Raw genomic sequence first — 16,443 nt, 5'->3', positions numbered from 1 at the left:
ACAAATGTGAGAATGTTTCCCAATTTGGAGTCTTTTCCAGTCTGAATAGTTGTTGAGTTTTATTTGTTAGTTCATTAATGGTTGGGTGGTCTGGTTGTAACCAATAGAGTGGTATCAGAAAGTTGGCTGTAGCAAACAGCTGTGTCAAGAGATTGTGATTAGAAGGTTTATATGTCTCATAAGTGAGCAATAAAATAACCATAGCCGTTAGCTGGTAGTTCAATACCTGAGAAATAGAATAACCATAGCCATTAGCTGGTAGTTCAATACCTGAGTGATAGAATAACCATAGCTGTTAGCTGGTAATTCAATACCTGAGGGATAGAATAACCATAGCCATTAGCTGGTAGTTCAATACCTGAGGGATAGAATAACCATAGCTGTTAGCTGGTAGTTCAATACCTGAGAAATAGAATAACCATAGCCATTAGCTGGTAGTTCAATACCTGAGGGATAGAATAACCATAGCCATTAGCTGGTAATTCAATACCTGAGGGATAGAATAACCATAGCCATTAGCTGGTAGTTCAATACCTGAGGGATAGAATAACCATAGCCATTAGCTGGTAGTTCAATACCTGAGAGATAGAATAACCATAGCCATTAGCTGGTAGTTCAATACCTGAGGAATAGAATAACCATAGCCATTAGCTGGTAGTTCAATACCTGAGGAATAGAATAACCATAGCCATTAGCTGGTAGTTCAATACCTGAGGAATAGAATAACCATAGCCATTAGCTGGTAGTTCAAAACCTGAGGAATAGAATAACCATAGCCGTTAGCTGGTAGTTCAATACCTGAGGGATAAAATAACCATAAAGTTAGCTGGTAGTTCAATACCTACCTGAGGGATAGAATAATCATACCCGTTAGCTGGTAGTTCAATACCTGAGGAATAGAATAACCATAGCCATTAGCTGGTAGTTCAATACCTGAGTGATAGAATAACCATAGCTGTTAGCTGGTAGTTCAATACCTGAGGGATAGAATAACCATAGCCATTAGCTGGTAGTTCAATACCTGAGGGATAGAATAACCATAGCTGTTAGCTGGTAGTTCAATACCTGAGGGATAGAATAACCATAGCCATTAGCTGGTAGTTCAATACCTGAGTGATAGAATAACCATAGCCATTAGCTGGTAGTTCAATACCTGAGGGATAGAATAACCATAGCCATTAGCTGATAGTTCAAAACCTGAGGAATAGAATAACCATAGCCGTTAGGTGGTAGTTCAATACCTGAGGGATATAATAGCCATAAAGTTAGCTGGTAGTTCAATACCTGAGGGATAGAATAATCATACCCGTTAGCTGGTAGTTCAGTACCTGAGGAATAGAATAATCATAGCCATTAGCTGGTAGTTCAATACCTGAGGAATAGAATAATCATAGCCATTAGCTGGTAGTTCAATACCTGAGTGATAGAATAACCATAGCTGTTAGCTGGTAGTTCAATACCTGAGGGATAGAATAACCATAGCCATTAGCTGGTAGTTCAATACCTGAGTGATAGAATAACCATAGCTGTTAGCTGGTAGTTCAATACCTGAGTGATAGAATAACCATAGCCATTAGCTGATAGTTCAAAACCTGAGTGATAGAATAACCATAGCCATTAGCTGATAGTTCAATACCTGAGTGATAGAATAACCATAGCCATTAGCTGATAGTTCAAAACCTGAGTGATAGAATAACCATAGCCATTAGCTGGTAGTTCAATACCTGAGTGATAGAATAACCATAGCCATTAGCTGATAGTTCAAAACCTGAGGAATAGAATAACCATAGCCATTAGCTGGTAGTTCAATACCTGAGGGATAGAATAACCATAGCCATTAGCTGATAGTTCAAAACCTGAGGAATAGAATAACCATAGCCATTAGCTGGTAGTTCAATACCTGAGGGATAGAATAACCATAGCCATTAGCTGGTAGTTCAATACCTGAGTGATAGAATAACCATAGCCATTAGCTGATAGTTCAAAACCTGAGTGATAGAATAACCATAGCCATTAGCTGGTAGTTCAATACCTGAGGGATAGAATAACCATAGCCATTAGCTGGTAGTTCAATACCTGAGTGATAGAATAACCATAGCCATTAGCTGGTAGTTCAATACCTGAGTGATAGAATAACCATAGCCATTAGCTGGTAGTTCAATACCTGACTGATAGAATAACCATAGCCATTAGCTGGTAGTTCAATACCTGAGTGATAGAATAACCATAGCCATTAGCTGATAGTTCAAAACCTGAGGAATAGAATAACCATAGCCGTTAGCTGGTAGTTCAATACCTGAGGGATATAATAGCCATAAAGTTAGCTGGTAGTTCAATACCTGAGGGATAGAATAATCATACCCGTTAGCTGGTAGTTCAGTACCTGAGGAATAGAATAATCATAGCCATTAGCTGGTAGTTCAATACCTGAGGAATAGAATAATCATAGCCATTAGCTGGTAGTTCAATACCTGAGTGATAGAATAACCATAGCTGTTAGCTGGTAGTTCAAAACCTGAGGAATAGAATAACCATAACCGTTAGCTGGTAGTTCAATACCTGAGGGATATAATAACCATAAAGTTAGCTGGTAGTTCAATACCTACCTGAGGGATAGAATAACCATACCCGTTAGCTGATAGTTCAATACCTGAGCGATAGAACAACCATAGGCGTTAGCTGATAGTTCAATTCCTGAGCAATAGATTAATTATAGCTGTTAGCTGGTAGTTCAATTCCTCAGTATGTTTGAGTTTCTACTCCACATCTTTCCAGAAGTTTCTGATAGCATCGTGCTCTCACCAAATGTATGATACTGAGCTCTGATGAGAGTTGTATTACTCAATGTGTATCATTTTCAGGTTTCCTTTTCCTATGCTACATCATCATTTTGTGTTTTTATTGTTTATGTTTATCTTAAATATCATTTTATATTGTATTACTGATATTAAAGTGGTATCTGACTCCATTCTTCGTTGGAGTTGTTGAATATTGGAGTTACCTGGTATTTTCTATTTATTCCTCTGGCATGGATGTCTGCTTAATTTACAATGCGGTCCATTGGGTTCTGGCAAGGTGTTCATAGTTCTGACTGGTAATTGGTGCTACTGTACAAACTGGGATGATAATTTTCCCATCACATTTTACAAATCTGAGGTTGTGAAAAGAACCTAATATTTATTCAAAATGTGTCAATCAATGGAATGGAATCAACTTTTACTTGATAAATTTTATGATGCCCAAGTAAAAAAAGTCTACTGAAAGCTACCCTATAAAAAAAGCCTTTTGGCATATCATAAGGGCCTCTTCACTGTAGAAGATTTGAGGAAAACTTGTTCATTAACCTCATCAGATTCTGCCTTGACTCCATGATGTGTTAGAGATTTATGTAAAACCAGATGTTCACTTCAAAAACCATTGGTAAATTAATTTCAATCCTCAGACTTAAAATAGAAATTTCACGGCCTTGCAACGCTATGACCCTTTTCTTATGTCTTGAGGGATTAGCACATTTTACCTCTGATGCCTTGAGTCTTTCCAGATAACTCCACCCATGGAATCTTTCCAAAAACTGTGGTGAAAGGCTGAAAAAAAAACCCAAAAAGCAGATTTTTCCATCCTTTGTTTTTAGGCTATGTGTACACGTGGCATTATTTGTTTTGTGTTTTTTCATGTGTTTTTCCTTGCTTCTTTTAATCAATAAAAGCAAGGAAAAAGAATCCGAGCAAAGTCTATGAGAATCGTGACTTGCGGTGCACATGGTGCTTTTTGGTTCCTTGCAGATTTTGTTGTAGAAAAAGAAGCAGCATGTCAATTGTTTCTGTTTTTTTTCTGCGTTTCTAAATCCCCTGCAATGCTTTATCACTACAGGGGATTATATCGCAGCAGTTTGCCTCACACACCATGCATACAGCATGGTGTGTGAGGCTCTCCGTAGCTCAGTAACCCGGGGTTGTCATTGTAACGACCCAGGGTTACCATGGCAGCTATCAAGTCCCTGTGATCGCATTGCAGGGACCTGATCGCCAGGGAGAGTTAAGCAATTCCTCTCCCTGCCTCCAGAATGCTGCACCGCTCCTGGCAGTGAGAGCCGGGTCCCGGCTGTATCATCGTTGGGTATAGCGCAGGAACCCTTGTGATTGCCGTGACTAAAAAACAGTACAAAAAGAAACAGGGAAAAACATGCAAATGCAATAAAAAATGCACTTTTTTTCTCCTGTGTTTTTCCTGCCAAAACATGCTTTTTATGTGCAGAAAAGAAGCACAGAAAAAAGCAACGTGGCCACAATAGCCTTATACTGCCAATAATTCTTTCTTAAGCCTGCTTTACACGCTGCAATGTATCTTACAATGTGTCGGTGGGGTCACGTCGTAAGTGACACACATCCGGCATCGTAAGTTACATTGCAGTGTGTGACAGGTACGTGCGATTGTGATTGAACGTTAAAATGTTCATCGCATACACATCGTACTTTTCTCTAGAATTGCACGTCAGATTGTTCATCGTACCCGGGGTAGCACACATTGCAGTGTGTGACACCCCGGGAACGATGAACAGATCTTACCTACGTCCTGTGGCTCCCGGCCCACAATGCGGAAGGAAGGAGGTAGGCGGGATGTTTACGTCCCGCTCAGCTCCGCCCCTCTGCTTCTATTGGCCAGCTGCCGCGTGACGTCGATGTGACGCCGAACGTCCCTCCCACTCCAGGAAGTAGACGTTCACCACCCACATCGAGGTCGTATGGAAGGTAAGTACGTGTGACGGGGGTTAATCGTTTGTGCGGCACGTTCAACAAATTGAACATGCCACACATACGATGGGGGCGTTGCAAATTGCATACGATATCGTATGCGAAATTGCAACGTGTAATGCAGGCTTTAGGCAGCTACAAAAGCTTATGTATGTACTCCATTTTCTCCTAATGGAGCAGTGCTAGTGTGGTGAATGGACGCTTCACCGTGTTCTAGATGAATGACAAGTGAGTTTCTTCCTGGTCTCACAATATATAAATGCATTGTTGTTGTGTTATATGAGTACACAGCCTCAGGGCATGGGTCTGAAGAAGTTCAAATCTACAAACTTAAAGTATGATATTGGCGACTTCTGTTTTTACTCTCTGTAATATTGCTCACCATTTCCTCCCAACCACTGAGCGATATCCCATATCTGTCCTGCACAACCCTGAATGACATTTTCCTGTAGCTATAGAACTTTTACATTTAATTTAACATCATCTGTTCTTACCAGGAGCCTTACTGCGCTGGATAACTACGCTTTACATGGTGTGAGCATCAGAAAATGGTGACCTCAATATGCCAGCAGTTTCCAGTCACTATTGTTCCTGCTTTTATTGAGATCCCATTTCATATGAAGTAGAATGAGCGGCAGAATGTGAATAGAATACAAAACATAAATAGCAGACTTTTCTACAGCATAAGTGACCTAGATAACTTGTTTCAATGCCCCTGATAAAAAATTGCCCATAAGTTTCTTAGTTGTCCTGTATATTCAGGTTCTTAAAGGAAACCGGTCAGGCCCACAAACACTTAAATCAACAACATTTTGTTGTACAACTCTACTCCTGCATTAAAGGGGTTGTCTGGTCTAAATCAACAAGTCTGCAGTCACTCTATGGGACTGTGCGCTGTGAGGATTCTCCGGTGTCCCGATATCGCTTGCTCAGCGGGCTGTGGGGATTCTCCAATGTCAACGTCGGGAACAGCAGTCACGTGACCATTAGTATGCGATATGAGTTCTCCTGGCCAGAATCCGACCAGACTGTTTCCGGGTTCAGTCTATTCGGATTCTGGCTGGGAGTATGCGTATCGCATACTTGCTGTCATGTAACTGCTGTCCCCGGCACTGACATTGTAGAATCCCCACAGACTGCTGAGCATGAATATCAGGACTCACAAGTCTACAGTCACATAGAGTGACTGTAGACTTGTTGTTTTAGACCGGACAACCCGTATAAAATCAACCTATATACTAACTCAGACAATATTCAAATTAATACGGAATAATCTGATGGGGCGGTAAAGCCCTTGGACTACTCTTCCCCCAGGAGCTCCACTCCACTGTGGATGTGATTCAAATTTAGTACAAAGCCCGTATCCTCTCGTTGGCTCTTGAACTCCCACGCATGTGCCTGGTGTCTTAGATGCTAGAATTTGTGCAATGAAGCCGGAGGTACTGTCCCAGGCTTCACCAGCGGACTGCGTATGCCCTGGAAGAAGTAGTCTCATTAGACTGGAGCCACACGAGCATTACTGCAAGTGCATCGCATGATACCCAGCTCCCGCTCTGCTGCGAGTGTAAGGCCCTGTGCCCACGCTGCGTATTTTGACACGGATTTTGAGGCAGATTTTCAGAAATCTGCAGCAAAATCTGCATGTCCATTCTGAAACCAGCAAAGTCTATGAGAATTTAGAAGTGCTGTGCCCACGTTGATTATTTTTCCCTTGCGTATTTGGTGCAGATTAATTTTGTTCTGCACCATATCTGCACCAAACACGCAAGGGAAAAATAAGCAACGTGGGCACAGCTCTTCTGAATTCTCATAGACTCTGCTGGCTTCACAATGGACATGCAGATTTTGCTGCAGATTTCTGAAAATACGCGTCAAAACTACACAGCGTGGGCACTGGGCTTAAGCCAAGTTCATGTCACTGTGATGCGATCCTGCAATAGGAACACAGCTGCGGAGGAGAAGGCGGGCGCTGCGGAGGAGAGGAAGGGACTAATCTCCCCATCTTCTCCATTGTCAGCTGATGCGTATATCGCACTGCACTCCAGTGTAATGTGAGTGCAATGTGATGTTTCTCTCGCACCCATAGACTTGTATGGGTGTGAGTGAAAATTAATCGGATTCCTCCCACAGCATGCTGACATTGTTTTCTCAGTCCGATTAGGACATCATATAGTAGAACTGCAGCAAAATCATTACCGTGGGGAAGAGACTGTACCTTAATCAGTTGCCTTCCAAAAATGCCTGCCTTGGAGGGCCTATCTTGACATGCATTATTCAGAAACGCTATTGCTTTCAGTAGGTATTGAGTAATCCTTAAAGGGGTTGTCATGTCGCAGCATATTGAATATGAGACCCATGAGGGTCCAACACCTGGCATCCGCAACCATCAGCTTTGACTTGTGCTTGTGGCCACCAGATGCATAAACTTTAAATTGAGCAGTAAAATGCTGCTCCATTCATTGTGTAGCGGCTCCTGGTAAATACTGTAGGTCAGCTCCTATTCTTTCGAACAGAAGCAGTTGTGTTGTACCTGGCAGCGACAGCTACACATTGTATGTACTTGGGCCTCGCTAGGTGTTGACATGTAGCACCCCCGACACCATAGGTGGATTATAATAAGGACATTCTGGGCTGTCACCTGGGGCCCCCAAGTTTCAGGGAGGCTCCAGGCCAGATTGCCCTTATTATAATGTTTCGTACAACAACACTTACTCTACTCACTCTCGTTTGCTCAGCGCAGATCTCCGGCAGGTAGCTTTCCTGAAACTGCGCTGCCGGCAATACAGAATGGCAGCGCAGTTTCAGGGATGTTCCCGTTGCCAGAATGATGATGTCATCAGCCAGCGCTGGCGCCAACTCCAGCATGTATATGCAGGCATCAAGAAGACCAGGGCAGAGTCCCAGGGGAATGTGTTCCTGTATGCCAGTGGGGGCTCATACTGTATATAGGAGCTAAGTGGGGGCTTATGCTGTACATAAAGGGATATCTTGGGTGTCATACTGTATATAGGGGTTATGCAGGGCTCATGCTCTGTATAGGGGCTATGTGGGGGCTCATGCTGTATATAGAGGCTATGCGGGGGCTCATACTGTATATAGGAGGTTATGTATGGGCTTATGCTGTATATATGGGGATATCTGGGGCTCATACTGTATATAGGGGCTATGTGGGGGCTCATGCTGTATATAGGGGGCTATGTGGGGGCTCTTACTGTATATAAAAGCTATATTGTGGCTCATACTGTATTTAGGGGCCTCATACTGTATATAGGAGATTTCAGCATAGTTAATTCTGCTCATTATTAAGTAATACAATAAATATTAACATAAAACAATAATTATGATTAATATGTTAATATTAATATTGAGTACAATTAAATTAAATTAAAAATTATTAAATTAAAAGCGGGAAAAATTGCAAGCCGCGCTGTTCATGGCTCTGTCTTTTTCATTTTGCATCTGGTAATGTGAACCTGTGTGTTAATCATGTGACTTATCATATGATCTGTCAAAAATAGAATCATGTGGCATCTCATATGATACATTGGGGCTGGGGGTCTCACCTTCTAAACTGACCAGGGTCCTGGCTACTCTTATTCTGCCCCTGTCCGGCACAGATATCCATGGATCATGGGGGTGCCGTGTGTATTGGTCCCACACTGATCTCATATTGATGACCTATCCTATGAATGCATCCTCCATACGCGCTAACTACACCATTTCTCTTGTGGTGGCACTGCCGGAAAGTTTAGTAGTTACTGCTAGGTTTTATGAATGATCGTTAGAGGTCCCACTAAAGACCCCTCTAACAAATATGGGTTTTCAAAGGGGGGAAATCTCTCTATATTATGCTATGGTGTTTTCAGATCATGTATATTCTTTACTGGTATACTGTAGTTAAATTGATTAACATTTTTCTTCTCTCTGTAGTTAAATAATATGATTTGGATGCTTTCTATTCTCGGGACTTCTTTTGGCCACTTGCCAAGTAGTGTAAGGCAGTTCTATTAAATTCGGGCAATGTGCCAGCATTGTCATTACTGATGTAAATCCCTGCTGAGCATCTCCTACAGCAGATATGGGAAATTGTAAAATTGTGACATACCGGTTCTGCCGATGTCAAGGAAACTCACACAATACAATGTGAAAGCCTGACTACCACTGGTGAATGAAACCATTATTCTTCTGATTTTGTCTTTTCAGTCTCTGCTGAGCAAATTGAACATCTACACAAGCGCTTCATCTACCTAACAGGTGACAAGCCTGTCCTCAGGTACACAGCCGAGGGTTGTCTCAAATGCTAATTGAGGTTTACTTTTCTGTATATTCTGTCTGTGGGAAATAATGTAGTTGTTTGTATGAAATTTCTCCATTTAGTTATATAGAGTTTGCCAAGTATGTGAAGATTTGTAATATATTATAAAATCTATGTAAATAGGAAAAAAAAACAACAGAGAAGCTGCAGCTTAAAGTGAACCTGTCAGGACCAATATGCACCTAGAACCACGAGCAGTTCTGAGTCCATATTGCTAATCCCTGCCTAACCGTCCCTGTATACACTAGCATAGCTAAAGGAATCTTTAAATTAGCCCCTGTGGGCGTGCTAACATACTAATGAATGTGCAGCGTCAGAGGATGATATCACTCACCTCTCCGCTGCGGCTCAGTGCACATGACCTCGGAGTTTCGGCCATGCGCACTATGAAGCCGGGTGTACGTGTCATGGCTTCAAACTTATGTAGTGCGCATAACTGGAAGTCCGGGGTCATGTGCACTGAGCTGAAGTCCAGGAGTCAGACGCGATGGCAGCGGAGAGATGAGTGAGATCATCCTGTGACGCTGTGCATTCATTAGCATGTTAGCACGCCCACACCCACAGGGGTATACTAACATGCTAATGGAGCCGACTAGCCAGGGGAACTAACGCCCAGGGGACTAGTCCCTGCGTTCATTAGCATACGATATAAAATCTTTAGAAATACTTTTTCTAAAGATCTCTTTATCTATGCTAGTGTATACAGGGACTGTTAGGCAGGGATTAGCAATATGCACATAAAACAGCTCATGGTTCTGGGTGCATATTGGACCTGACAGGTTCCTTTTAAAGGGGTTTTCACTACTTTTTCACCCCATTGCTATATATCATAGCTCTTCAAAATACATACCTTTTGTAATATACTTTTATTAAATGTATAGCTTCTATGAGTGCATTTTAGCAGGGATCACATAGCACTGGATTGTTATGGAGATTCTTCTTCCTCCTCTGTTATGTCCGATACTTCCTTTTCCAGCACAGATATCAGACAAAATTAATGTTAGTCAGCACTGGGCTCTTGATGGTGGGTGTGGGCATTTTGGAGTGAATGACAGCTGCTTGAGCATGTGTCCTGAAGATACAATTAATCTGCCTAATACAAACTGAGCTGACAGATTCATTCAGCTGTAACAGCAGGGCCCGACACCTTTGCTAGTAAAGTGCTGCAATCTGCATTTCAAAAACAAAGGGTTTCAGTAATCCAATCACTGACATGGACAGATGAAATTTGCATAACAAACACAGTGGCAGGGCCGTACTGGCCATCTGACAATTACCAGATGGATTTTTACCTAGGCCGCTCTGACACTTGGTATCTCCCAATATCCTCAGCAGTACAGAGTTGAGAATAAAGGGGTCTTGCTAAGTGCTGGCTCAGAGACTACTGCAATGCATGATGGAACTTATAGTAACAGAGCACAGTAAACCTGGGGAGAGGAAGTGATAGATCTAAACATCAGAGCTGCAGCTGACAACACCAAGTGATGCTATGTGCATGATAAAATGTTTATATTACTATAAAAAGAGTATGGATGCATTTAGCGGCACATAATAGCACGATTGATAAATAAAAAATGAAATGAGTTAGGGTAGTGAATAACTTCTTTAACCTTTATATGTAATAAATGTGCCCATATATAAACTCCTCTATAAAAGGCATTTAAACAGACAAAAAAGCTCCTTAAAACATAAATTCACTGTAATATAATTTCATAATTTTCAAAAGTTGAGTAGCTTTACAAATACAAACTCATGATATGATACTCACAGAACTATGAGCTCAAACTATACATCCAATTTCATGAAGAGGCTTGAAGAGTTTTTTTTTTCTCTGTGATTCATTTGAAATCCTTGAGAGAGAAAGATTGTGGCAAGCTCAATCACTCAATAACATGCAGTATTATAGATGAATTCTTCCCGAGAAGCAGTGTATCTTACAGCCGCACACAAAATGTCTACTTTTCTACAATAGAGAGCTATAAGGACTGTGCATGCGCCATGCCTTTCATAGGTGCAACATACTGATTATCCTAAAAACAAATAATACTGCACCATACTTCCAGCCCGAATCCGATTAGATTGGCGCTGCCTTGCTCAATATACTTGCATTGAGTGAGTCCGTGCCCACTTAGTCAGATTCTATACGGGAGTCTGTATATCTGTAATGTTGGTGGGTGTGAGTGAGGAGTGGACCCACTGGGCTACAGTACACAAAATACCTCAGAGGAGTGACTATGGCTCACACCAGATTTGCACCAGAGCCCCTGATAGTGAGGTTGGATTTGTGCTGTAGGTAAAAACCAGATGCCACTCAGGGAGACTCGGTGCTGCAACAGCTGACACCAGGGGGTATGGACACGAACAGTCTCTAATGAGGCAGATGTGACCATAACGGTTGGTCCAGGAGGCACAGCCAATAGGGTACGATGTAGCAGCACCCGCTACAGCAGGCTCGGTTGATAGTGCACGATGTACCAGCAGCCAGTACAGCAGGCTTTGCTGAAAATCGTATGATGCAGCAATTGCCAGGATATCAGACTTTTCCGATATGGTGCAATGCAGCAGCAACAAGTACAGCAGGCTTGGACCAATAGGGTACGATGCAGCAGCGACGGCCTGGATAGCAGATTTGACCAATTTGGAACGATGCAGCAGCAGCTGGGACTGGGAAACAGGCAGGAGTAAGTAACACAGCAGCAGCACATAAGTAAGTGACCTGAACAACTAGCAATGCATCTCTAGGATTAGACCACCAAGAACCTCCCATAAGGGGAGGCTGTCTTAAATATCTGATGCCTCTCTGCCATAGATAAAAAACACTTCCAAGTAAGAGTGCGCTGGCCCTTTAAGAAAAGGTGGACACACCATAAGAGTGCTCCCAGGAGGCCTGTGCAGCGTGCTAGGACCTGGGAGTCGGCAGCAGGGACTAGGAACAGAGCAGCCACCACTGAGCGGTAAGGGCGTTACAATATCACGTACTTGCGCTAATGTAACTGTCATTCCCGGCTCTGACACCGGAGAATCCTTACAGCCATCTTAGGCCGGACAGCCCCTTTAACTAGTTGATTTGTTAAAGCTGAGAAACATTCTGTAGAGCAGTGAGTGATAGCGTACCTGTGCTGTTGTCGTCCATCCCTTAGTGAGTTACCAACACAAAACTATAGTGTTGAGATGAGGGACTGGTGATTGTCTTTCTGTCAGGTACGCTGCTGAGATCACAAGTGCGTTTCATTTAGGTAAGTTACTCAGACATTATCAGTCGCCTTAAGTCAGGAAAGTTACTGTGACATCTCTATTTGTCAGAAAATTACAGTATCTGTGACATTACCAGTGTGTTCAATGAGGAAAATTGCTGTGACATTACGTCTGTGTTTTCATCAGGTAACTGCAGTGAAATCACATTAGCTACCTGATAAAGTGAGGTAAACACATGTAACATTACTGGCTGTTAGGGTCAATTTACATGGACTAAACGATTGCCAATTAGTAAAGATTATTGTGAAATGGGTGTTATTATGAACGGTCGTTCACGACAATCTTTCAGTGTAAATTCAGCTTTAATTATCATGCTGTGATAATACAAATAGTAAGAAGCTATGTTATCCATGTCTCACAATTACTGATGAATTCATCTCCCCAGTGAGTGATTCTATGGACAGCCCAAAATGAGAATGTTTATCACTTGGTGCCAACCGCCCCATGAAAAGTTCTTGCCTAGTTCTTCTGTGGTTGGTTTCCACACATCATACCAATACCACGTGCCTTGAGTTCCTCAGCATGTATAATCTTCTAATCATTGTCCTGTGTGACGAAGAAAAGAAAGAAGGAATCTTATGGCTTTTCTTCAGGCTACAGAAGGGATACTTATAGAGGTTGTCCCCTACTTTTATATTGATGGCCTACCCTTAGGATAGGTTATCAATGTCTGATCAACCTGGGTCTGACAACCTGCACTCCCGCCAATCAGCTGTTTACAGGGCCGGCTGCAGCACCAGACGGATATAATTTCTCAGTTCCGGAGCTGCCCTGTCTTCTGATAGCGGCTCTTACGGGTACTTCACATGTGCTACCAATTGATTTGAATGAGAGTCGGATGTGCAGTACCCAACCGCGGCCACTAATTGAAGATGGGGCAGCCCCGGAACTGAGAATTTCTGGCTGCCGCCGCTGGCTCCGAGAGCAGTTTATCGTCAGGGGTGCGAGGTATCGGACCGTGACCGATTAGACATTGATGACCTATCTTAAGGATAGGCCATCACTGTAAAGTAGTGGATATCCTTTTTAAGTAATTACTGGTAGTACAACACTTTTCTAGTGGCCAGATTACATTAGTGCAAACCAATTCCATTTTTTGCAATTGTGACTTTTGATATAAGTTACTAACCCAGATAATTGCAACAAAATGTTATTTTCTATAGAAAGTGCCTTTGCAATATATTACCATGTATTCCATTGTTGCCATCATGGGATTGACCACCACACAGGGATTATACTGTAATACCGGGACTTGAAATTTCATCTCGGACATTTTGCTCCTGCTTATATGTTTAACAAGTTACAACTCATTAAGAAAAATTGGACTGATCTTCATTAGATTGTTAATTATTTCAATCATGTTCCTGTTCCCTTAGTACACTAATTAGCAGAGTGTTCTGAGATCAAAGTAATACTGATTTCACACTGCATGCAGTAACCCATTCACTCCCATACAGAACCTTGTGGCAGGGTAAATGCTACTATCTCGTAAATTATGCATCATTTATTTACTAGCACTTTAAATTAAGTGTTTAAAGTAATTTTAGCCAAAAAATTTTTACACATAGCTTTACTTTTTTTTTTTTCGGCTGTACTCAGAAAATCCCCATACTTTGGCATTGTGTAAATAAGTAAAATTGTTTGGAGTAGTGGGATTGTGAATTAACACATATGTCTCTGAAGGTCAAGGACATGGTATTTGATTGATTTACAACTCCTGGGTGTATTTAGTTATTGAGTTGTATAGTTATAATTCTTGAAATACAGTGGAACCTTGGATTACAAGCATAATTGGTCCCGGGAGTGAGCTCTTAAACCAAGTTACTATTATGTCAAAGCAAATTTTCCCATAGGAAATAATTGAAACACACAACCCAAAAATATTACCTGTATTTATACAACCTTATTACAGTAATACAAAATAATGTACTGTATTCATATAAAATATTACAGTACACTAAAATACTGTACAGTAAAAAACATATAAAGCAAATTAAACTTTAGCTTACAATAGATTTGTTGGTGTGCGGGAGGTACAGTAAATCAATGTGCTGTACTGGTTAGCAGAAAGAAAGTACAATACTATATACACAAATGCAAATTGATAGACATGCTATATAGTATATACTGTACTGTACAATGGTATATTGTATACAGTAAACAGTATATATGTACAGAAAGTTACCTCCAGAGTGGGTCAGAGCGCAGTGAAAGGACAGAACCGGAAGAGTAAGCAGTGAGTTTTTGCTCTTCTTGCAAAGCATTGCTCTTAAACCAAGTTACCAATTTTTAGAAAGCTTTGCTTGTCTTGCAAAATGCTCTCAAACCAAGTTACTCTTAAACCAAGGTTCCACTGTATTTGTTGAAATAGAGTGAATGCAAATTTATGGATTTAGACTGGACTACACCTTTAGGGCTAGGTTTACACAACGACTTTGGTCACCGCACCTGCCTTGTGACCAGAGATTGCTATTTGTCATAGGACAATACACATGAATGGGATTCTATTGTTACCCCAAAGGTACTGCAATCACGAGCAAGTAGCAAAAAGTTGAATCTCATCAGATTTTTTCTGACCTGCTTGTCACGGTATTCACTTGTAGTGCCCTACAATGTAGCACTGACATATCGCGAATCATGTCTACATGACTGTCACAGAGAATGTAATGACAGGACAAGGGCCCCTAGGTTGGCCCTTAGACTTGAGACCCTGTGCTGTCCCTTATCTCGGAGTTAGGCTTGATGGTATCCAGGTCCGAACCCCCAGCATGACCCTAACTCCTGTCCAAGCCCTGATCTTACACCCCCTCTTTCACACCCTTTGGAGCAAGCTGTAAAACACAATGGCAAAACTCCACAAAATGATACGGACAAGGGAGAACCACTCAAAAGTGCAACGCGGGTCACCAATAATACAATAACCACCAAGACCGGGATTCCTGGAGCTTATGCTGAAGCTATCATCGGCACATACTGGAAGAAAGCCATGCTTTAAATAGGGAGGAGATAGTTGCATGAGGCAATTAGCCACCTGTGGTGTGAATAGAGTCTGATGACACCATGCAAGCAGGTGTGTGCAGAACCGAACATCGCATGACAATGACAGCTGTTGCAGCTAAATTTGTCATGGAGCCCTAGCCTAAAAGTTACATCAGCCTTCACTAGCATTTCAAGCAACCTTGAAAATAGTCTGTAACACAAATGTCCCACCATTTTGCGTTTACTGTTACAGTGCAGAGAATGTATCTTTATTATAACAGACTGCAGACAAAGTAGTTTGATGCTGCCATCATCCCATATGTCATCTCCAACTACTTACACTTGTACTTCAGAACAACAGGTTTTTATTTTGTAACCATGGAGACACATAAGGGTGCTTTAAACGCTGTGACATCGCTAGCGATCTTGTTAGCGATGTGACACGCCAGATCGCACATACAGTTAGGTCCAGAAATATTTGGACAGTGACACAATTTTCGCGAGTTGGGCTCTGCATGCCACCACATTGGATTTGAAATGAAACCTCTACAACAGAATTCAAGTGCAGATTGTAACGTTTAATTTGAAGGTTTGAACAAAAATATCTGATAGAAATTGTAGGAATTGTACACATTTCTTTACAAACACTCTACATTTTAGGAGGTCAAAAGTAATTGGACAAATAAACCAAACCCAAACAAAATATTTTTATTTTCAATATTTTGTTGCAAATCCTTTGGAGGCAATCACTGCCTTAAGTCTGGAACCCATGGACATCACCAAACGCTGGGTTTCCTACTTCTTAATGCTTTGTCAGGCCTTTACAGCCGCAGCCTTCAGGTCTTGCTTGTTTGTGGGTCTTTCCGTCTTAAGTCTGGATTTGAGCAAGTGAAATGCATGCTCAATTGGGTTAAGATCTGGTGATTGACTTGTCCATTGCAGAATGTTCCACTTTTTTGCACTCATGAACTCCTGGGTAGCTTTGGCTGTATGCTTGGGGTCATTGTCCATCTGTACTATGAAGCGCCGTCCGATCAACTTTGCGGCATTTGGCTGAATCTGGGCTGAAAGTATATCCCGGTACACTTCAGAATTCATCCGGCTACTCTTGTCTGCTGTTATGTCATCAATAAACACAAGTGA

At 41.7% G+C, this 16,443-nt stretch overlaps 1 protein-coding gene across 1 annotated transcript in view; it reads left to right on the top strand.

The window, feature by feature from the left end:
- Window positions 1-16,443, top strand: part of TESC (tescalcin) — a 111,191-nt gene that overhangs the window by 38,500 nt on the left and 56,248 nt on the right. The window contains exon 2 of the mRNA XM_075324038.1: window positions 8,955-9,024. Within this exon, the coding sequence (XP_075180153.1) occupies window positions 8,955-9,024 (70 nt within the window). The remainder of the gene's footprint in view (window positions 1-8,954; window positions 9,025-16,443) is intronic.

Source organism: Anomaloglossus baeobatrachus, chromosome 1 (genome assembly GCF_048569485.1).
Source record: "Anomaloglossus baeobatrachus isolate aAnoBae1 chromosome 1, aAnoBae1.hap1, whole genome shotgun sequence".
Classification (NCBI taxonomy): Eukaryota; Metazoa; Chordata; class Amphibia; order Anura; family Aromobatidae; genus Anomaloglossus; species Anomaloglossus baeobatrachus.
This window is presented reverse-complemented; position numbering and strand designations above follow the sequence as displayed.